At 36.4% G+C, this 23,439-nt stretch overlaps 1 protein-coding gene across 3 annotated transcripts in view; it reads left to right on the top strand.

Annotated features, from left to right (window-relative positions):
* LOC136029253 (serine/arginine repetitive matrix protein 5-like) overlaps nt 1-23,125 on the top strand; it is a 39,406-nt gene extending 16,281 nt beyond the window's left edge. For 2 of the 3 annotated variants that reach the window (XM_065707486.1, XM_065707487.1), the window contains exons 3-7: nt 3,302-3,408; nt 11,024-11,076; nt 15,001-15,192; nt 17,080-18,663; nt 22,714-23,125. In XM_065707486.1, coding sequence (XP_065563558.1) covers nt 3,302-3,408; nt 11,024-11,076; nt 15,001-15,192; nt 17,080-18,663; nt 22,714-22,915 — 2,138 coding nt within the window. In that variant the 3' untranslated portion in view covers nt 22,916-23,125. The remainder of the gene's footprint in view (nt 1-3,301; nt 3,409-11,023; nt 11,077-15,000; nt 15,193-17,079; nt 18,664-22,713) is intronic. The other variant, XM_065707488.1, reaches the window with a different exon arrangement.
* Nucleotides 23,126-23,439: the final 314 nt, after the last annotated feature.

The raw sequence follows: 23,439 nt of genomic DNA, 5'->3' as shown, positions 1-23,439 counted from the left end.
GGCTTGTGCAGTTATACAATCTTGCAAGGGTAATACAACCATAAAAGCACTTACCACTCATCATTTACATATATCATATTTAAGATACCAATTAAGGAAACCCAGTTCAGTTGGCAGAAACTAGAGGACCAACAGGATTAAATATATACTATCATCTTTAATGAGAAAAATAAAAACACTCAGAATTGCGAATGTATTTATCACATTAGGTCTGCTATGGCAATGGTTTTAGATTGCTTACTTTTTACTGAGACAACTTACAAAAAAGATCATGTGTGATGTGTAATCTCTACCGTAATTCCAGGGGTTTTTTAACCCTCCTCGTTTTCCCCATGCAACTCAAAACCATACAATTCTGAACCTGTCTATAGTAGATTTTTTTTTGTTATTCCTAAATTCGTGGTGCCAAGTACAATTAAATATCTGAATTGCCGCTTGTCTGTTATCGAGACTTTCAGATGACTGTTGAATTTTCTTTTGAAACGCTGAACAGAAAAAGTTTTGGGGATAACTTCCTCAGGAAGATCATTCTAGATCGAAGTGCAATGTTGAATGAAGCTGTTCTTCAAGTACCCAGCCCCAAGATAATCGGACCGAGTGGTGTGCCTTAGTGTCTGTCTTGTTGGTTGAACAATTGAAGCTGCAATACAAGAAAGCTCTATAGAAGGAAATTAATTCAAGTACTTGTAGAAAACAGCCATCGACGGTACATCAAAACTCTCACTAACAGACTGGAGAGACTCGTGAGGAACCACTAAACTTGCCCCTATTAGCCTTATTTGGATCGTTTGGAATGGTGCCTGCAATGTTTTCAGAGCTGAGGGGTAGAAGGTTTTTGCAGCGAAGGGTTATCCCCGGCTTTCTTGCGCGGGATGTTCTTACGCGACCAAGGTTGGTGTTCCAAGAGAGATATGCGGAGAAGTGGATTGTAAGGAGGTAAAGTTTGTAGACTTTCTTTATAGCTTCATTCAAGAAGATGAAGCTAGAGTGTATGTCTGGTACATTTGATCAGGAGATCGTTATCTCTTTTGTTTTCGATGCGTTGAATCTGACCATCCAAGCATCAGACCACTTTTCAATTTCCAAAAGATCTGTCTGTAATGGCAGGGAGGCTTTGATTGGGTCGTCATGCTTTGGGATGACTAAATGTGTTGTAATATCATTGGCAAAGTGGTGCAAAGGGCATGCAAGGTTATCTATCATGTCATTTATGTAAAAAAAAAAATGAAATGTCCCAATATACTACCCTGGGGTACGCCTGCCCTTATTAGATATTTGAGGCGGGTGAAACTGTCAAGAACAGCCCGCAGTGACCAATGAAAGTTGCAGCAACTGCTGCAATCATGATTTCTGCATGACTTTATTTCTGCTTGTTTTCAAACTTTGACATGGCTTTTACTTTTTTTTGAAAACCCTCATTTCTGAAACTAATTTTAAAAAGGTTTTTTTGGTCTCCACAAGTAACATTTTTTTAAAAATAAACATAAAAAGTTATAAGTTAACACGTTCCTCTGTACTTGTCCTGGACAAAATGTGAACAGCACGGAGCTGAAACTTTCAGTGTACTTCGGCCCTTGGCCTAATAAGTTCTGCTAGCTTCAAATACATAAGATAGCCGGATAAATTGTTGTTCTTTCTTAGAAAGGGTGCGAGTGTTGGTAGTATCACATTGTAGAAGCGTAAAATAAAAATAAAAACACTTACATGACGATTAAAGTCCTTTTCAAACTGTTGTCACTTCTGACAAGAGGCGTGAAAATTTTAAATTATATTGTTGAACTCGACAGGGTTATTTGGTATTTATTTTTATCAAGAGGTTTTTAGTTATGTTATGGGAAATGATATATAGGGGGTTGAGTCGCATGGTGTTTGAGTTATATTAGATTGTGTTGCGTAAAGATTGAAAGAGCTGAGGTTCTAATGCCCTCTAATATTTTTTGGCATTTTACCCCTGAGAAAAAACAAATAAACACGCATCTATAATCTTACTTCTCGCAAAAAATACATAATTCGACATTTTTGTAGATAGGAGCCTAAAACCTCTAGAGTATGGTTCTCTGATACGTTGAATCTGATGGTGTTAATTCCAATAAAATTGCTTGACTTTTAGGGTACTTTCTCCTTTTTCGTGAATTAGTAAAAATTTTCCCAGGGTCGCAGCATTTCACGGGTAACATCGAATTTAATAAATTTTATATATTTGAAAGCAACATAAAAATACCATTGTTTTGATTTATTAATTGTTATCACAATTTTGTTTCTTAGAGCTTCGGTTGCTGTTGAGCAAAGTCACTCCTTACTTACAGTGTATTACCACTAACTGTTTGATTGGCTGTTATCTCGTATTTACGAGGGAATGGGGATAAGATTCAAATATACGAAGTTCATTGGTATTGTTCACTATTTCTCTTTCTTCTTTTATAAGTTAAAACTGATAAAGACAATCAGAAGATTATGAAATTTAATAAGAAAAGAAGAAAAAATTTAAATAGCCTATTTTTAATTTTAAAATTACCTGCACATAATTTTCGGATGAAAAGAAACAAAATAAAGAATATTTAACGCATGATTAAACTGAAAGAAGCTAACAAGTGGATAAAAACTAATTATCAATCAGTGAAGCTTGTGCGTTTGCTCCAGTAGAAGTTTGTTTGTATGTTGAGACATTATGCAAGTTGTAGAGTAATAGATATGAATACTGTTTCTGATTGACCTTTGAACATATATGCACTCGACAGAAAATAAATCGAAATAGCAGTTGATTAGCCTATTGAAATAGGGTGTAACTTATGTAAAAAGCTACATTTGAGTTATTAACATCCATTCCATTTATAAAGGAATATATATAAATGTACATATAATATTCATGTAGCTCCCCTTACTTACGATAATGATGTTTGACTAAAAGTTTGACTGTTAGTCCTATTTTTTTTTTAAGAACGATTCCTGAAACACAAGGGCCGTTTAATAAAATAGGAAGCTTTCTCAAAAGTGCTAAAAAATTTATTTGTGAAGAGTAAGGTATTGAGGAGCGGGCAACCCCTTTATATACTTAATACTTTCTGTTGGTTTTGAGTTTGAATGTTGCTCCTTACTTTCATTTGAAAAAACTTTTTTTTTCTTTATTTATATAGAATGCATGTGTCTCTCACGTGATTTTTTCTTTTTGTCTTTTCGTAGCCCAATACGGATAGATAAAGTCAATTTTGAGGAACAAAAAATGTTAAGCAGTGCAGTTGATGCTCTGTACCTATCAAGTACTTAAGTCTAACTTTATTTCTTTCTTTTGGTCTCATTTTAGGAACTGGTCTACTGTTCAAGCCCGCCACTGAAAGAGTTGCTCTGTTGCCGACTCCTGTAGCAAGGAAAACACTTCTTGATCACCCGCATCCTGGAGTAAGTACAAAGGTATGCACTGTCAATAGAACCAAATTGTTATTGTCTCGTTATAGAATACAATTCACATGGCCTTGCCAATGGTGTAATTTCGTCAAAATTCTGGGGCGGGGGGGGGGGAATTGGAGCAAACTTTCACAAATCAAGTGAAAATGACAGTGAAAACTGAAAATGAGTCATATAGTACCATAAAGGCATAGATTTACTAAAAAAAACTCACCTGTTTCTGTGGTTGCTTGAATTATAAAGGTTCATCGTAGCTTTGACAAGATATTTCAAGGAACTAAATTTCAGCTGGGGGGGGGGGGAGGACTGGGGTCTAACGGGTAGCTGCTCCCCTGCCCATACCAAATGACGCCTCTGGTCCTTGTATGAGTACAAAAGCTCTTTCCGGCTTCACAATCTTATTGATTATTGTGTGGCGACTTCCCTCTCCTGAGTTTATTTGCCACTCGTTAAAGCTGGAGTGATTGGTTGTCTTGCAAGAATAAAGCCGTATTTTGTATTTCTGTGTTATTTCAGCTTTTATTTATGGTTTGTAGATTACAAACAGTACGTATTAAGCCAGTGAAGTTATCTCTTTCTTTCAACGGTAAAAAACGTGCATAATTAACTTGGCTTCTTTTGATTGTATAGTGTTTGAATCACCAGCAATAATCTTTTGCCTCTTATCTCGTTTCTCTTGGATCTCTCGAATTTGTCCCAAGAACTAAAACGTCATAAGACATTAAAACAGGATTTTGGCAAGTACTATTTTTTAAGGAAAACAGGAAAACGCATGCATTTTGCGTTTGCGTGAAAAAAGAGTGAAACTTAGTTAAAGAAACATATTTTCCAGCGGTGTGCTTAATTCACGATAGGCCTGTTTATGCTCTAAGCTTTCATGCCTAAATCCAAAAACAAGTTAAAAAGTAGGCTGGTATTCTTTTGGACAAAGAATGCTGCTGTCGTTTGATTTATAGATTCTAGCTGACGTTTTCTTAAATTGTGTCTTCTGTATAGTTCAATTTCTTCTGGTTGTAGGAGTGAAGCTATGGAAAAAAAAGAAGAAAAAATAAGGACTACTAGAAAAAAAATGAACGATTTTGTCAGGTATTTTTGTTGACAAAATGTCTGCCTCTGCAAGCAACGGGAGCAGAACTATGTAAAAAAAGGAAATAAAATGTTAGGTACGGCTCCATGCTAGAGCAATAACAATATACTCTACAAAAACAGTGTGCTAATGGTTTTGATATTCTTTTCTTACGGGAAAATTCTATTATGTTGATTTATCAGTGGATTCTTGTGCAATACTGGAGAATAAGGATATCTTATTTATACTATGATTTGATCAATTTTTCTATTTATGTGTTTTACGATAAAATTAAGATTGGTGTCTCGGTATCCGGGTTGGACCTTCTTGAATCCAAAGCCGGGGCAGTAGCTTGCTGATTCCAGTATACATAAAGCTTAAGGACGTTCGATACCATAAATATCATTTTGCGAGTCTGAGTATGGGCTGACATTCTCAAAGACAAAGGACCATTAGCGAATTTTCCCAGAATCACAGGGAGCTTCCGAAGCAATTTTGGTACAAATTTTTAGGTGATCTTAAATTTGTCGAACATTCTAAAAGCTAATGAGAGGCTAGTTTAAGGTCGTTTGATATCTTAAAGAATCACTCTATCACGTCCATTAAAAACTTTTTTTGTTTGTTTGGCCAAATAATTCAGAATTTAATGGGTTGTCTTGCCATAAATTGACTTGTATATTTTTGATAAGAGATCCGAATAAACGATATAAAACTAAAAGCTGACACCTAATTTCCCAGATATCTTACGAAAACCATTTAACTTCTTCAGTTTTGTGCCAGAGATAGAGATGTAATAATAAATCTTGTTTTGTTTTTATTGAACGGAGCAGAATTTTCTTCTTGAAGTGCAGGGAAGGGGAATTTCTAAAACTATTCTAGTATACCTGCTTGGACAACATTAAAGTCAACTCAAAGAAGGCTCATTGATTAATTTGACAGTTTTGGAAGTTTCCTGTTGTGCTAACTGCCTTGACTGAAATCCTTGAGTACACAGTATGCACATTATTTATGCTGTATGTACATTGATTAGACGGTATTTTCCTTTCCAATTAGTTAGAGATTATAGGTTTCCTTTGTTTTAAACTATCCTCTCGTTAGCTACTCAAACTTTTGACAAATCTAACATCTCTTATCAATTTATATAAAAATTCCTTCGGTAGCTCCCTGTGGTGGGCTACTGAGAAAATTTTATAATGAGATCTTTGTCTTTGAGACTGTCAGTCGACGCTGAGAATCGTAAAGTGACATTTTTTGGTATCGAATGTCCTTAAAACAAAGAAAATCTATTATCTTCTACTAATTGTTAAGCGAAACATTGTTTATTCAATTTATATACAGAATAAATAATATGCATCTTATGTCGGCAAAGATTTTAATCACAATGCGCTTAGCACATCAGGAAATTTCCTTAGCTGTCAAATTATTCATTCATACTTCTTTTGAGCCGATTTTTAATGTTTTCGTTCCATTCAATCAAATAAAAAAAAAAAAATCATTCTTTCTTATGATGCAAGTTTCCTTAAATCTGAATATTTCTATCTCTGGCACAAATCGTAAGAAGTTAAATGGTTTCTATGGCACTTGGTATTTATTTCTAATTCGGAAAAATTATTAGAAATATATTTATATTTAGAAGGATATCGTGTCTCAGAGCTCTTATTTTAAATCCCGACCGGATCCGGTGACATTGGGGGGAGTTGGAGGGGGTTGGAGGAGAGGATATAAAATAGATTTAAGATTTGTTGCTAATTCAACAAACAAATTATCTATCCGTCTATCTAGTCTCTGTGTTAACCCACAAGAAATCTGCTTCCATTTTTATGGCACCTGGTATTCACCAAGTGACATAGCGATCGCAAATTCTATCGGTCTGTCGGTCCCGGTTTTGCTAGTTTGGGCACTTCCAGATAAGCTGTGACGATGAAATTTGGCAGGGATATCAGGGACCAGACCAGATTACATTAAAAATAGAAATTTCCCCGATTCGACCATCTGGGGGGGAGGAGTGGGGGGACGGTTAGTGCGGAAAAATTAGAAAATCTGAGGTATTTTTAGCTTACGAACGGTTGATCGGATCTTTAATGAAATTTGATATTTAGAGAATATTGTGTCTCAGAGCTCTTATTTTAAATCCCGACAGGATTTGATGACAATGGGGGAGTTGGAGAGGGGAAACTTCAAATCTTGGAAACGCTTAGAGTGGAGGGATCGGGATGAAACTTGGTGGGAAAAATAAACACAAGTCCTAGATACGGGATTGACATAACCTGAACGGATCCGTTCTCTTTGGGGGAATTGGGGGGGGGGAGGGTTAATTCTGAAAAAATAGAAAAAATGAGGTATTTTTAACATACAAAGGAGTGATTGGATCTCAATGAAATCTCATATTTAGAAGGACCTCGCAACTCAGATCTCTTATTTTAAATCTCCGGATCCAGTGTCATTAGGAGGAGTTGGGGGGGGGCATAATTCTTGGAAAACGCTTAGAGTGGAGAGATCAGGATGAAACTTGGTGGGAAGAATAAGCACAAGTCCTTGGTACTTGATTGACATAACCGGGCCAGATCTGCTCTCTTTTGGGGAGTTGGGGGGGGGGCCTAATTCGGTAATTCGGAAAAATTAGAAAAAATGAGGTGTTTTTAACTTACGAACCGGTGATTAGATCCTAATAAAATTTGATATTTAGAAGGACCTCGTGTCCTTCAGAGCTCTTATTTTAAATTTTGACCAGATTCGGGGACAGTGGGGGGAGTGCGAGGAGGACACCGGAAATCTTGGAAAACGCTTAGAGTGGACAGATCGTGATGACACTTGATGGTAAGACTAAGCACAAGTCCTAGATACGTGATTGACATGACCAAACCGGATTAGCTCTCTTTGGAGGAGTTTGGGGGGGGGGGGAAGGTTTAATTCGGAAAAATAGAAAAAATGAGGTATTTTTAACTTACGAACGAGTGATCAGATTTTAAGGAAATTTGATATTTAAAAGGATTTTGTGCTTCAGACCTCTTATTTTAAATCCCGACCGGTTCCGGTGACACTGGGGGGAGTTGGAGGGGGAAACCAGAAATATTGGAAAATGTGAAAATTGAGGTATCTTTACCATACGAATGGGTGATTGGATATTAATGAAACTTGATATATAGAAAGATCTTATGACTCAGATGCCCCATTTTCAATTCAAATTGGATCCGAGGACAGAGGGGGGTTGAGGGGGGGGGGCAGAAATCATGGAAAATGCTTTGAGTGGAGAGATCGTGATGAAACTTTGTGGGAAGAATAATCACAAGTTTTTGACACGTGATTGACATAACTGGACCGGATCTGCTCTCTTTTGAGGAGCTGGGGGGGGGGGGGGTCCAGTGCTTTGGTGAGTTTGGTGCTTCTTGACGTACTAGTACGATACAAATTAGTTGGTGTGTCAGGGACCTGCACAAATTGCCTTGATAACAATCGTTTTCCCGATTCGACCATCTGGGGAGCTGGAGGGATAGGAAAAATTAAAAAAATGAGGTATTTTTAACTTACGAATGGTTGATCAGATCTTGATAAAATTTGATATCTAGAAATACCTTGTGTCTCTGAATTTTTACTTTAAATCCCGACCTTATCCGGTGATATTGGGGGAAGTTGGAGGGGGAAACGGGAAATCGTGGGAAACGGTTAGAGTGGAGAGATCGGGGATAAACTTGGTGGGAACAATATGCACAAGTCCTAGATACATGATTAACCTAACCGGACTGGATCCACTCTCTTTGGGGGAGTAGGGGGGGGGTGTTGATTCGAAAAAAATTGAAAAATTGAGGCATTTTTAACTTACGAACAGGTGACCGGATTCTAATAAAATTTGGTATTAAGAAGGAACTCATGTCTTAGAACTCTTATTTTAAATTCTGACCAGATCTGGTGACATTGGGGGGAGTTGGGGGGGGGAGGAAACAGAAATCTTAGAAAACGCATAGAGTGGAGAGATTGGGATGAAACGTGGTGTGCAGAATAAGCAAATGTCTTAGATACGTGATTGACGTAACTGGACTAGATTCTCTCTCTTTGGGGGAGTTCGGGGGGTCCAGTGCCTTGGCAAGTTCGGTGCTTCTGGACGTGCTACGACGATGAAAATTGGTAGGCAGGTCAGGGTCCTGCACAAATTGACTTGATAAAGTCGTTTTCCCCTATTCAACCATCAGGGAGGCTGAAGAAGGAGGAGAAATTAGAAAAAATGAGGTATTTTTAACTTTCGTTGTTCGGATCTTAATGAATGTTGATATTTAGAAGGACCTCGTGTCTCAGAGCTCTTATTTTAAATCCCGACCGGCATTAAGCCTCTGGGTTTTAAAAAAAATCAATCTATTGATTCTTAGAATTTTGCTAGAGCTCATGCCATATGAGCTCTTGGCTCTTCCGACCTCGTCACAAGTCCCATATGAGCTCTTATTTTGTATCCTTTTCTATACACCTTTTGTATCTTAAAGAGAGAAAAAATTACATTTTCATGAATTGGTGCTATTGCTTGCAAATAAAAGAAAGAAAAAGTATTTCACTGCAATCCCAAATATAGGATTTCCCAATATATTAGAATTATTAAGATGTTATTTCGAGTTTAGATGCCTTTAGGTCCCGAAATTAGCAAACTACTTCCCCGACTTTATATCCTAATTAATTAAAAAACAAGTTTTTTAACTGAAAGTAATGAGCGACATTAAAACTTAAAACGAACCGAAATTACTCCGTATATGAAAGCCTTGTCCCCTCCTCAACACCACGCTATGCAGGTTTTGATTTTAGCTCACCGTACATGAATAATTAAAACGAAATTTGCATATTAATTTTACTTTTTTAGATAAATGGCTTTCTCAAAGTTTTGATCTGACGATTGTAATAAATAAGGATGGGGGAGGGGGCCTAGCTGCCCTCCGATTTTTTTTGGCTACTTAAAACGGCCACTAGAACGTTTGAATTTATTTAGGAAATGTTTTTATTAGTAATAAATATACATAACTTACAAATTAGCTTACGTAACGAACTTCTATATTCGTATTTTTTTATTACGTATATGAGGGGGTTGTCCCTCGTCAATACCTCTCTCTTTACACTAGTTTTAATTTTGTTTCAAGTCTTTAAGAATGACCCCTGAACCACAAAAAACCACAGAAGTCGTTTAAATAGAATAAATAGCTCTTTCGAAATTACTAAAAATACTTTAGCGTAAAGAGTGTTAATGTTTAATGTTGCTCCTTACTTTCAGTTGAAAAATCTTGTTTTGTTTTTTATTTCATTTCTGAACATTTTTGAATTAATGTAGGTTTTGATTTTGGCTCACCGTACATGAATAATTAACACAAAATTTGCATATTTATTTTACTTTTTTTTGGCTAAATGGCTTTCTCAAAGTTTTGATTGGATGATTTTGAGAAAAAGGGGTGGGAGAGGGGGCCTAGTTGCCCTCTGGTGTTTTTTGTTACTTAGAAAGGCCACTAGAACTTTTAATTTTATTTAAGAACGTTTTTGTTTATAATATACATAACTTACAAATTAACTTACGTAACGAACTTCTATATTCGTATATTTTTATTACGCATATGAGAAGGTTCGCCCCCTCGTCAATACCTCGCTCTTTACATTAAAATTCGAATACTGTTACAATTCTTTAAGAATGACCCCTGAATCACAAAGGCCGATTAATCAGAAATAAATATCTTTTGAAATTACTAAAATACTTTAGCGTAAAGAGCGAGGTATTGAGGAGGGGACGAACCCCCTCAAATATGCAAAGTTCTTAACTTGTACCCCTTCCCCCGGGGACTGTGAGAGATTATGTCGTCCTCAAAGACATATTTATTAAATTTTAGACTATGCTGAACAAAATGGCTATCTCAGAATTATGATCCGGTGACTTCGGGAAAAAATGAGCGTGAGAGGGGGCATATTTGCCATCCAATTTTTTGGTCACTTAAACAGAGCACTAGAACTTTTAATTTCCGTTAAAATGAGCCCTCTCGCGACATTCTAGGACCACTGGGTCGATACGATTACCCCTGGGAAAAAAAAATCCGTGATCTTTCTTCTGGCAAAAAATACAAAATTCCACATTTTTGCAGATAGGAGCTTGAAACCTCTACAGAATAATAAGCGTGAATAATAAGTTTTTAGGGGGTGTTTCCCCCTTTTTTATCAAACAAGGCAACTTTTCTCAGGCTCGTAACTTTCGATGGGTAAGACTAAACTTTATATATATATATATTGGTATCAAAATTCTGTTTTTTAGAGTTTCGGTTACTATTTAGCCGGGTCGCTCCTTACTAAAGTACGTTACTACGAACTGTTTGAGAAGCACCAATCCGATAACGAATGTCTGATTTTGGTGAGAATATGTAATTGAAAGTCTAGTCGTCTTTGATTTTTGCATTTTTGTTTTGTCTTTATGTTAATTAAGCTGAATTTTCTTTGTTATAATGATTTTTTTTTTATTTAACTTAATTCTAAGTATAATCCTGTCAATAACTTATTTGTCTTCCTTTTTTTATCACAAGGAATTTACTGTTGTTTTTATTATAGGGGCAATATACAGCTTCAAGACACAATCCTAGCCCTTCTGTGGGCTTTTCAAGGTTTGTTAAAAATTTTCGTTTCTTTTGATCTGATAAAAACGTCTTATCGCTGTAAAAGTGTAATTGTGAATCTGTTCGTTGGTCGAATTGTACTACTCGTTTTGGACTTGATGGTTCTCTGTTAGTTACGTACAGAATTAAACATAGAGAACTTTTTAAAGACTAATTTTCTTTACTAGGAGGACTGCTTTTGTATTTAAGTATATGTTTGAATTAGGAACTTTGAGCTTAATCGTCTAAAAAAAAAAAGAGAAAAAACTGTCACTGTTTTCGAATTGCACAAAATGAGGTCAATAAAGAATTACTCCTACCACAGAAAGGTTTTTTTTTATCAGCAAATCTTTCTTTTCTGATAAAGGAAAGCCAGGTAAATGATCAGCTGTTGCTGGTGATGACAATATCTTTTTTTTTCTTTGTTAATCTTTTAGGCTTTGGAAACAGATTCTTCCCTAAAAAAACAAGATACATATGCAATAATGCTCGACAATGCGGGGACGCGCAGAAAATTCTTATCAATAAAACCGAAATTTCATTTTCCATATTCTATTCTTTAGTATTTTCTGTTTAAATTGGAATTGTGTTGCGAGAGCAACACTGGTTTTGTCCAGTTTTTTTTTTCTATGCCGCCGATCTCACCTTATTCCTGGAAACTGGTAAGGGTATAACCTGTGCGGTTTTTACGGAAAGTGTGGACCTCTGGCCGGATTGATGAATATGACATTACATTTTGGAAAGCTCCGCAGAACTCTTGCCTGGGGCCAAAAAGGATGGTTTTTGCTTGTCCACGAGGCAGAGCCTATGGTGTGCGAAGTGAAGTGGAGTTATATAGCCTATGTCAGAGAGGAGTATCTGAAGTTCTGCAGCCAAGCTTTCGTTTCATCAAACCATGTTTCTGCTCCCGAGTAGAAAGCTCCTTTCTAGCAGGCAAGTAGGCAGGCACCACTTTCAAATTGAAGATGGACTAAAATCTATAAGTGTTAAATATATGCGGCAGTTACCCGGCCCCACAGCCAATATATCTTCTTTGAGTGATAAATAGAAAAATTTACAGAAGCGAAAATGTGGCATTTTCCCACGGGTCCAAAAGTGCTGCCATCTGTTGTTTCTACCCATTTCTGTTCGTGATTTCAGCTGAGTTTATAATTCGGTTTTTCGGACTTGGGATTGCGGTAAAGAAATGGTATCAGATGTGCCTTATAAACTTTAAAAGTTCTCTCATTGCTAAAGAAATTGGAGCTTATCCTTTGCTCCTTTCTAAGTGGTGACGTTAGAAAGTTGGCCTAGGGCAAAAAAAAAATCAACTTTTGAACTAAGACAGATATAATTTTTTTTTCGACGGAAATCGATAGCTCTTGATGAGCTGATCAAAGTATATGACATCCATTTTTTGGTACAAAAATTCCTTCATGAGGTATACCAGTTTGAAAGTTTCAAAGGGTTGACAACTTCAGTAGTAAGGTACACACTGAAACGAAATCTAGGCCGATACAAATTGTGAGACATATAGAGGACTATGCAACAGTCGGCTGTTAGGTAATAATCACCTTCGGCAATGAGGGGCTAGCAACTTTTGCTAGTTGGTGTATCTATTATTTGTTTCCAGTGTATTTGATGGTAAAATCAATTTGGTTCCAGTGGTAAGACATGCAGGGGACTTGTAAGTAATAATATGCTGTTAGGCTACAGTCAACTTCAGTGATGAGGGGTTTGCAACTATGTTAGCTGGTGTACCCATTTATTCGTTTCCTATCACTTGATACCTATCACGGGAGAGGGACTTGTAAGTAAGAATCGGTTCACTTTGGGCGAGAAACGGCTGTTAGCTCATAATCATCTTCGGCAATGAGGGGTTTACCACTTTTGCTAGTTGGTGTACCTATTATTTGTTTCCTATGTATTTGATGGTTATACCAATTTGGTTCCAGTGGTAAGACATGTAGGGGACTTGTAAGTAATAATCGGCTGTTGGGCTACAATTATCTTCAGCGATGATGGGTTTGCAACTTTTGCTAGTTGGTGTACCCATTTATTTGTTTCCGGTGAACTTGATGTCTATCACTTGAGAGGAACTTGTAAGTAAGAATCTGTTCACTTCGGGCTAGAAATTTGTGCAAATTGGTGCACATTGTATTTGATCTCTTTAAATCTGACAGAATTAAGTGTTTACGCAACGGGTACAAACGATAACGTAAAACAATGAGGTAGTTTCGTAATAATTAGTGTCACCTATGGTATTTTAATCCTAAAAAGTTACGGATACCTTTATAATACAGGTTTTTTCAACGCTGAGGAATAGCCTTTGATCATGTGATTACTGATCGATGGCGAAGAAACAAAACCAAAGTGTTGCTCTCGCAACACTTTAGTCGGCGAAGCGGGACAAAGGTTGCCGCAACACTTCACGTTGCCCGGGCAACGTAGGTCTAGTTAGCACTAGTTTTAAATGGTATTTATAATAAAACAGCATAAATATATCTCATATCCTTTTTTTTACGTATATTTAACTTACCTATTGCAATTTATGAGCGCTTTTTTATTCCAATATCTTTTTCGTCAGTTTTCCCGGTCATCTACCAAGCTCAGCTATGAAGGTCATTTTAGGTTACACTTTCGAAGTACCAGTGTCTCTTTGAAAAATTACAGTTTTGCGTGGTAGCACTCATTCACTCTGTCCGTCTTTCAAGTTTTTTTTTGTTTTGTTTTTTTTGTTTTTTGTAAAGGAATAGGTCTAAACTAAGGGTCAAGAATGGGTGGTGAGGGAATGATAGCTCTCCTGCTGTTGCAAGAAGATTAGTCTAGAATGAAATAATATATCCATTTGCTTACCTCCACCAAAAGCGGGATAGATAGCCTGCCGTGGATTAACGTTTGATCGAAGAACCAGTGTCCCTTTGGAAAATTAGTAATTTATTACCCAAAAATTATTTTTTCGGCAATGCACATCTCTTCAACACTATCGATTTCCTTTTTTTTTCTTTTTTTTTTGCTTATTGTTCAGGGATGGTCGTATTGAACCAACAATGGTAGAAAATATGAAACATGGCTCATTCAAACAATTGAGTTTAAGAGCTCTTTAAGCAGTAATAGAGAAGGTACTGCCAATAGATTGTATTGGTTTTATGTCACCCAAAATGTTTCCAAGTCCAAAAAAACATAGATATAAAAATATGGTTGCTGTATCGAATGGCGTAATAAAAGACGTAAGGTCTCCAGTGACACATCTTCAGTAGATTGTGTGTTTTTTCTCAAACAAATTATTGTACCGTCTAAAATGTATTAGTTAAAAGCAGACAGAAATCCACAAAAAAATTCAGCTGTTTCTTCTTAAAGTAAACAATAACACTTTCAGTAAATACGAGTTTGGTGCTGTCCCCTCTATCCTCCGCTCTTGGCGTTAAAGTTTAACTTGGGCTCTACTTGAAGTTTATTAAGGTGCAATATAATAGCTAGTCATTGATCCCAATGCTTTGTTAATTACTTACTGTGCTTTAACCCCTCCTTCCTGCGTACTTGACATGTGGAAATACTAAAATCTGATTTTAAATTTCAATTTTGTTAAGAGCACCAGGAGAAGACGTTACCTCAGAATAGGAAAGAATGATTTCATAAAAATTGCAAAAACAAAGTCTCTCGAACAGCCACAATTCTCGGATTTTTTTTTTGCGGACTATAAGTTAGATTTGTGAAAATGATAAAAACTTGAAAGACGGACAGAGTGAATGAGTGCTACCATGCTAAAGTCGAGATTCTTTTAGATAATTGTACAAAAGTACCGACCCTGCAAAAATATTTCTAGTCATAGAAATAGGGTAAATGATGAAAAATTCTTGTGGCAGTCTAGAAGTATAAATCTTCATGATCTTTGACTGTTTAAAAGGTATGTACTGTTGTCAATGTAGCTTTTTTCTTTCCCTCTCTTTGTAGTCTTGGTAAGTACGATGACGCCGAATCTCCTAAAAATCATGGAAAGGAAAGTCTTCCAATTGATTGGACTATGCTTAGCAAAGCAGTGGAAGCAGCCTCAAATGTGAGCAATCGGTCTCAAATTGACTCAAGAGAAGAGAGTAGCAGTCAACCGTCGTTGAGTCAACTAGCAGCCAAACTAGCAGTCAAACAGTAAGAAGCTATGCTAAACTTCTGTTAAACCTGAATTCTTTGTACAAGACCTATTTAAGATGACAAAAACATTCTATTTTGAGATTAGGATAGTTTTTTGGCCAATTGTCTTTTAATCCTATATATGGTATCAATTGATGAATTTGTCATATTTCTTTCTGTTCTCTTCGGGTCTTAAAAAAAAACAAAACAAACAAAATTGAATTCTAGAGTTCTCCTGTATTTTGAATTTGTTCGTGTAATTCTTATCAAGATAAAAAAAAAAAAAAACAACGAAACGGAATTCTAGAGTTCTCCTTTATTTTGAATTTGTTCGTGTAATTCTTATCAAGATCGCCCACTTTTCCGCTTTACTTTCTCCTTTATATAAAAGTATGCAATTTTTCTTTTGGTAATAAATTTTGACAAGTAAAATTTTTTTGATAAGTTGATATTTTTATTTTAACAAAACGAGTAATATTTCTACTTTCTCGTGAAAAATTTAGAGTTGCTCATTTATCGATTCTGTTTTAGGCAGTCTAAGTGGTTTTTCTGTACCTAATTTCTTACAGTCTTGTTATTCTTAAGTGCCCTTACCGTTTACTTTACTATAGGTGGCGCTATAGCGTTGCCTCTGAAAGGTGGTTGTGCGGGTCTATTATCTCGAAGGAGTGACTTACTTGTCTTAGTGTTTTGCTGATTCTAGTCTTTTTCTCGTAAAATTACGGGTTTCAAAAAAAAAAGTCGTTGCAAAATTTATATTTCATTGATCTAAGAACAAAAGCGAAAAAGATATCGATGATTTTATTCTACGGACGACAGTCCTGACAGATCCTCCTTCCCTTTTGGCTGACAGTCAATGGGTCTGGTGTTGTGCCTGTAATTCAAATCAGGCTCCGACGTCAAAAAAAATTATTAGATAACATCTTTTATCGTATCAGTAGTTATTCCACTAATTTTGTGCATAATATGTTTTTTAATTCATCTTATATAAACCTGTATAATAATGAATTTGATAACACGTCGAATAAAGTAAGTGCACAATGACAAAGTACAAAAAGAAAAAGAAAAAAAGAAGCTAAAAAAAACCTTCAAAGACAACAGCAATGAAAATATAAAAAAAACGTGAGCTCCTTCTGCTAGTTGAACCTTTTTTTTTTTTAGTATGGAAAAATACTCTGTGATGGATTTGTCTGGTGACGTGCTTGTTAAAATCAGACTCCTGTGTCAAAAATTTCAGCAATGAGAAATATAAGTAAATAAAAACAAATGTTTGGAAGTCGTTCTTTCCTTCTGCTAGTAAAACTTTTTTGTTTAATTTATTTTTTTTTGTATGGGAGAAGGCTCTATGTTGGCTCTACCTTGGCTAGACTGTAGGGATGATATCTGATTATCTACGTCAATGTTAGTTTTGTTGATATTTACTCGTGGTTTTAAAGTTGGCTGTAAATCACATTTTTGACTTTAAGTCTTATTTTTGATACCATTACCTTTTCTAGAGGAATCCAAAATCCACAGTAAGATATAACTCGTGTTAAACAATATCAGAATGTATTTATAAATATCCTAGTATATGTAAAGTTTTATTAATGTTTAATGGTTGAACTAAACCAAACTAGAAGCCAAGGATCTTTATCGAAAATAATTTCTTTTTAAAGCACTGATTCGTGTTTCTAAGCCCGTTTATAAGTGGTCTTGTCAATGTAGGATGTTTTGTAATAAAATGAATTAGTGCCTTTGTGGCCTTTCATAGTTTATCTTGATAATACATGGCATCCATGTTATGATTAAATTATATGTTTGAGGTTAGTGCAGTTTCAGAGGTGTTTATGGTTATGATGGTAGGTGTTTTTCTTCTCTTCGCTGGAGAGAAGGTTTGAACTTAATTATAATGTTGATTCTTTTTAGGTTTGATGAAAACAAAAAGGGAATGACATCTGTAGGTAATCGTGTGGTTACAAGTGATAAAGCGGCTGAATTACTTCAGACATGGGAATGTTTAATGAGTGGCGTTGAAATTCCTCTGGAGCAAAGTTCTGAAATCAGACCTGAACCGAAGCTAGAAAAGAAGGCAAGAGAAGAACCCTCGTCGTCTAGAAGTAGTCGGGTTCGAATTACTCCAAAAAATCGATCGCCATCTCCAGGAAGAAGAAGAAGAAGAAGGTCGAGTAATAGAATGTCTTCTCAAGAAGATGCTGACTGTCGTAGTGTAAGGTTGGAAAAATCTAAAAGCAGAAGGCACCGATCTCCTAGTTGCAATACCGATTTAGTTAGGGGCTCTCGAAAGGACTTCCGTTATCGTTCGATAGAAGGTTCTATAATTAGAGAGTCTATAAATAAGAGAGTAGCACATTCTCCCATAAGGAGTCCTAGCAATGGTAAACGCAGTCGAAGCCCAGAAAGATTGTTCGATAGAAAATTTAATGAAAGGCATATAAACCTAATGACAGATGATATCGATTCAGTGTCTTCTGGATTGGGCGTGCAAAATACCAACTACAAAAAAACAAGAAGAAGTACATCATTAGAAACTTTGAGAAGAGGCTCAACCGATATTCGACAACATTCTCCAAATTGGCTAGGGTCACTGGATGAATACGATGAAAGTAGAAGAAAGAGGCGTAATGAATCGGCAGAAAGGCGCCGTTTACGATCAAGAAGTCGTCCGCATAGAGGTCATCGATCCCCCAGAAGAAATTCTAGGCGCTCTGAAAGTCGTACAAACGTTAGAGCTTTTAGTCCTCCTTCTATTGGTGCAGATTACTTAAGGAGCCCGTTAAGAAAAGTCTGGAATCAGTCACCTTCGAATGCCGTATTTCAAATGAGGAGCAGATCAGTAACTCCTGTTAAGATAGTTCATGAAGATGAATTAGAATTAACAGTAAAGTCTAGAATGCGAAGCCAATCTCCTCTGTTTCCACGTCTAGGAAGAGACCGCTCTTCTCCTTTAAGAATGGCTGAACCTAGGCAGATTACTGACTGTGATCTTAGATGGCGGCTCAAATCTCTTGAGAATCGTGATTACTCGCCAATTTCGGATGCAGATCACTCTCCCGCGCGCTCTCTCCCTGTCCAAGAAGATCTTCGCCATGTACTGTTACGGCGTTGGTCTCCTGGACCCGAAGCAGTGCCTGTTAGAATAGAAAAGTTGTCTAGATCTAGAACTCGCTCTAATTCTCCTGACTTGGCTCGCCGAAAGTATTTACCATTTGTCCCATCACCGCCACCTGGGTGGCTACCTCGTCCCGTCCCTAGAAGTTTAAACGGAAGTCCAGGAAGACAGAGTCGACCATGGTCACCTGTTCCAGTTACAGAAGAACTTTCTTCCAAGGTTGAAAAAGATGCTCCTGGTCTTCTTTTTGAAGCACAAGAAGGACGGGGATCTCCTTTGTACAGTTCATTAGGAGGTGTGGCCCACAGATCGACGGTGACTCGAAACCGTAGATCAAGGAATAAAAAAAGAGGAAGAAGAGTAGCTAGTTCAAGTGAAGAGTAAGTTTAATTTATACATATTTAATCTTTTGGATTTGCTACTATCATTGTCCCTCTGTGGAAAGTCCCGAGGACTATAAAAAATGAAATCTGATTGTCAGAACTAGCTCGGAATAATATAGAAACAATCAATTCTTAATGGAAAAGACCTCTACATGGAGTTATGTAGTTTTTGGTAGTAGTAGATAAACCCTGGTTGTGTGTTGGTTTTCTTTTTGGTAGCTAATAGCTGTTTTTTTAGAGAAAACGGTGGTGCGCCGAAGGTTTTTCTCCTACGAAACTTCACTGGCTGACGCCAAGTTTTCTTATTAGGAAGGAGTTCCAAATCTGTTCAAAGCACCCCGAGTGACGTCTCTTTCCAATGTGAATGAACAGACGAGTCTGTTCAAGCCCTTTAGAACTCTGAGGATGCGTACTACATAATGACACATGTAAATTCGAGGAAAATTCGATACAAGCAACACTCAAAATTCTGTAGGATCAAGGGCAATAATTTTTGAGATCCTGTTAAGTTTGGACAAAAAAAAAACAACGAAATTATACTGAATCCGAAAAAAGAACGGAGTAGTTAAGGCACAGTCTCGGCGAAGCCACAGCAGAAACTTATACCAAATTTCAATCCGATTTGCATTCCATTTCTGAGATCCGGTAGAGAAGATCCAAAATTCAGTAGAACAGTCTACAAATTCTGCAAAAGAAGTCTCGTGGTGAAATGTCAAGTTTTAAATGTAGTTCAAGCCGAATCAAAATTAAAAGTTAAAGTCATCCCGCAAATTTGAAAAAAAAAATCTGAGGAATTATTTGAATCTCGTACAAGATCTTAATCTTATTCCTCTTTTCTTTCCGAAATCCAAATGAATTTTCTGGAACGGACATGGGAAAATGCGAAATTTGTTAACTTTGCATTTTTGTAGTTTCGCCAAATCCACCCAATTTAAACCAAGAAAGTAAAATCTTTTTTTGACCTAAAAAAAGTTATTTGCTTACCGAATTTACTGCTTTTGCATTAGTTTGACTTTTTTTTTGTTTTTTTTTCATCTTTTTTTGTTTACCGACGTTCAGTAGTGAGTAATAAAATAAGCAGAATATGGCCTTTGGTTGCAAGAGTTCGAGAACGTACTTTCAACTCACGGCCTCTCAGAAATATTCCTAACTTGAATACAAACAAAGAATCTGAGCTAAAGTTTCCATCTGCTTTTTAAAGCAAAAATGATGATTGAAGGTATTATACTCCCCCCCCCCGCAGTTTTCATTATGCGAAGTTCGAAACTAACAAAACTGTTGTGGCTTTTCAATATTATCATACATCCAAGCAGTTCATATCTTTTGTTGAAACATGACAGTATGAGGTCGTTTAAATGAAGAGATACTTTGGTCGTTTAAAAGGATACTTTGTAACCCTAAAAATTACAAGTATTTTGCCGCTTCGTGGCATACTGAGTTACCTGAAAGACGGGAACTGGTGATCCTTAATCCCGAGATTAAGCTAAAAAAGAAAACGAAAAAAAGAAAAAGAAAATTTTTCTATGAAATGTACTGGAAACTAAAGCACAGGGATGGAATGACCGAGGGAATGACAAATTACGCCTCATGAAGTGAGATAGATCTTAATAGTGAATAATCTAAATAGCTGCATAAAAGCCAAATAAGATCTGTAAAGGGTAAAATTTTTATTGCTGTGACCCAATTCAAATAAATTATCAAACTATGGTGCAAGAAATCAAGAGAATTAGCTCTTTAAGGAGATCTAGTCAAATTTCTGGGCTCACCTCCCTTAAATACTCCACTGCCTCCTCTGTTTGTAAGCTCTTATACCCATTTTATGGTTAGAAATCAATATCGATACACGTTTGTAAAGTTACCTTGGACGCTAGCTTACTTAGCACACTGAAATCAACAGATCACTGGAAAACTAAATTTAGACAGACCAAGAGCCTGCCGCCGCGTCGATGGTACTGGCGACATGCTAGTGTGCCACCAAAAATTTTCCGTACGCCGGTGCGTTTTTCATTGGCGGTGCACCGCCGGTAAATGGGCGCGGCGTCGGGGTCTAGTAGGAGGAGCCAATCGGAAAAAAAGAAAGGCAGATGAAAAAGCAGCGAAAACTAAGCTAATACCATGGCACCAAATAGCTTTAGAAGTTTTAGCCTTCTGTTGAACGTCTAGTTCTCTTCGCAAATCATCAAATTGTTAACGTTTGAATTTCTGTCGACAAAAAGCCTTGTCATGTGTCCCTATTTAGTTTTGCTGGTACTCGTATGATATACGCCCTACCTAGTGTTCTTCTAATATTTTAATCTGACACTCAATCCTAATAAAAAATACCCAAGTAAGATACAAATATAATACTTTAGAAACAAATTTGGGCTATATATTTGTACATTAGGGGGGGGGGGGGTATAGTATTTTGGGTCTGCATGCCTAATGTGTTAGACAAACTTATTCTGCATATTATGTACTAAAAATTGTTTTCTAACTTCACACTGTCCGAATACTTACCTCCACCCCCAATCCCTTAGTGTGCAAATATATTGCCCAAATTAAATATTTTCCATCTATTTTGTCACTTTTTTTTTGTCTTGTCTCACGCTAAGCTGAAAGAAACTAACAAAAAAAACAGTTTTTATAATGCGTCAATGAATGAACAACTTGAGCGGTAGGGCCTTTATCATAAAAGTACCGTTTTGTTTAATTGTTTTCATTGTTTAGTCTGGCAACTGTGACGGAATTGTGATACTGCTCTAAAATCTCCATAATTTTTAAATAAACAGCAGCAACAAAATCTTATAAAACTGCAATTTCTAGTTTCAATAAACTTAAGATGAAATGAGGGGGCAAAAAGTTTTTTTTTTTTTATGTCTGGTACACTTAAAACAATGCCAATCTACTGTAGGTTGGTAGTCAAAGATTTACAAAAATTATTTTTTGATGGAGGGGGTCTGAAAATCCCTATTTATAAGGTATGTCATCAAACTCAAGTTTGTTTTTACCTAAAGTACCTGTATTGGTCGGCTATATCACCTAAAATTGGTCTATAAATATTTGCCAACAAATTATTTGACTCCTACCAAACTTCCGCTACACTACTCATTAGTCAGGATTTAAAAATCATTTTCAATTTAAATTATAGTCAATATTATCTTTTTTGAGGTCGCTAGCTGATGGGTTTGACTGGCAGTCGATTTTGGTACGTCTAGCTGATGGAGAGCTGAACTTAATGGGTCAGCTATATGCAGGAATAAATTAGTTGCAAGGTTATATAACACCAAGACCTTCACATGAAAAAAAAAACGATTTTTCTTTTTGAAAAATAGAACAAACACATGGTAGAAGAAATAACACTTGATAGGTGGCCTCAGCGTGAATAGAATTCAATCCATGTTTAAAAGCAAATTCCTTTTTTATGCGTCCCTGCAAAGAATTATTTAGTGTAAAGAGGGGGGGGAGTAAGGGTAAAGTAGCTCCATCAGAGAAGGTATGTAGTCTCTACATATTAACTTTTGATATTGGTTCTTAATTACATTTGAAAGAAACTACTTTTTAATTTAATTAAGGCACACATCCAACTAGGTAACCCGTAACTGAATTTTAGTCTCTTAATTTGTGATTAACTAGGATATATATGCAGCAAGGGAAGCTTTGTAGATCGTTGAGGTTGAGTATCCCTAAAGAAGAGGTACTCAACCTTTTGTTTTATAAGATCCTGAATTGTTTGTGAAAGTACACTTTTGAATTACTTCACAGACATATTTGAAGTACTGTTTACTTGTGCAATTGTTGTTTCTGTGTATCAGCAATTCAATTAATGAATATATAACTTCATGCACGCTTTCAGGCGGTCATATGTTGCCATAGTTACAAAAGAGGTAATCCAGTTACTGTTAAACTATAATGAATATTGGCCTAAAGCGGATTTTTCAATTATTTGTTTTGCTAACCAATTCGTTGCTAGTTTATTGCCGTATGAAAAAAAAATATCAAAAGGATTGAAGACGTTTTGATTTTTTCTCTGTTCAAAATCCTAATGAATTTAATTATTTATTCTTTTAGTGAGGTTTCGCCATCGCGTCGTGCTAAGCTGTGGCTTGATGTTATTGAATCGACAAGCAAAATGCAGCCAGTGTCACAGCCCAGCTCTATGAATGTATGTACTGTGAATCCGCCATTTGCTGGACACCTGCCAATTCCTCCGCCTGGGGTGCGTCCGGTACTACCTAATTATTCTGTTTCACTTTCTGGCCCCAAATACTAAAATTAATCCGTTTGTAAAATTGTTATCTATTTTGTTTCTGATTAGATTCGTCCTTTAAGGTAGTTTAAAAATTAGCCGTGTTGTAAGGTAGCCCATTAAACATGTCTGTTGAAGAAGAAATTAATTATGTTTTGTTTAAATCGTTTTTGCTCTTCTTTCTTGGGGTTCGTTGTTGTAAAAAATTTCATTACATTCTCAGTTGCTTGTTTCTTCGATATAGCAGTGTATGTTGGTCACCAGGCACAACAAGTTGGGGGTGGGCTATATCACAAGACCCAAAAACGCATGGAATATATCACTGAAAAGATAAAACTTCCATGAAATAGAGCAAAATGATGTTTGTGTCAGCTTTGGTCTTCCCCCCTCCCTTGGAAAACGTTTCATTCTTGGTTTCCCATCAAAACACTTTTCTTTAATCATATATGCAACGTCTTTCGTTCAATGTTGATTATTTTTGGAGATTCAGGTTGCACTGGGAAAAATCTGCAGCAACGAGGCTTGGATTAATGTTGACCAAAAATCTT

Source organism: Artemia franciscana, chromosome 7 (assembly GCF_032884065.1).
Source record: "Artemia franciscana chromosome 7, ASM3288406v1, whole genome shotgun sequence".
NCBI classification, from domain to species: Eukaryota; Metazoa; Arthropoda; class Branchiopoda; order Anostraca; family Artemiidae; genus Artemia; species Artemia franciscana.
Note: the sequence above shows the minus strand (reverse complement) of the source record. Positions and strands in the feature narration are given on the sequence as shown.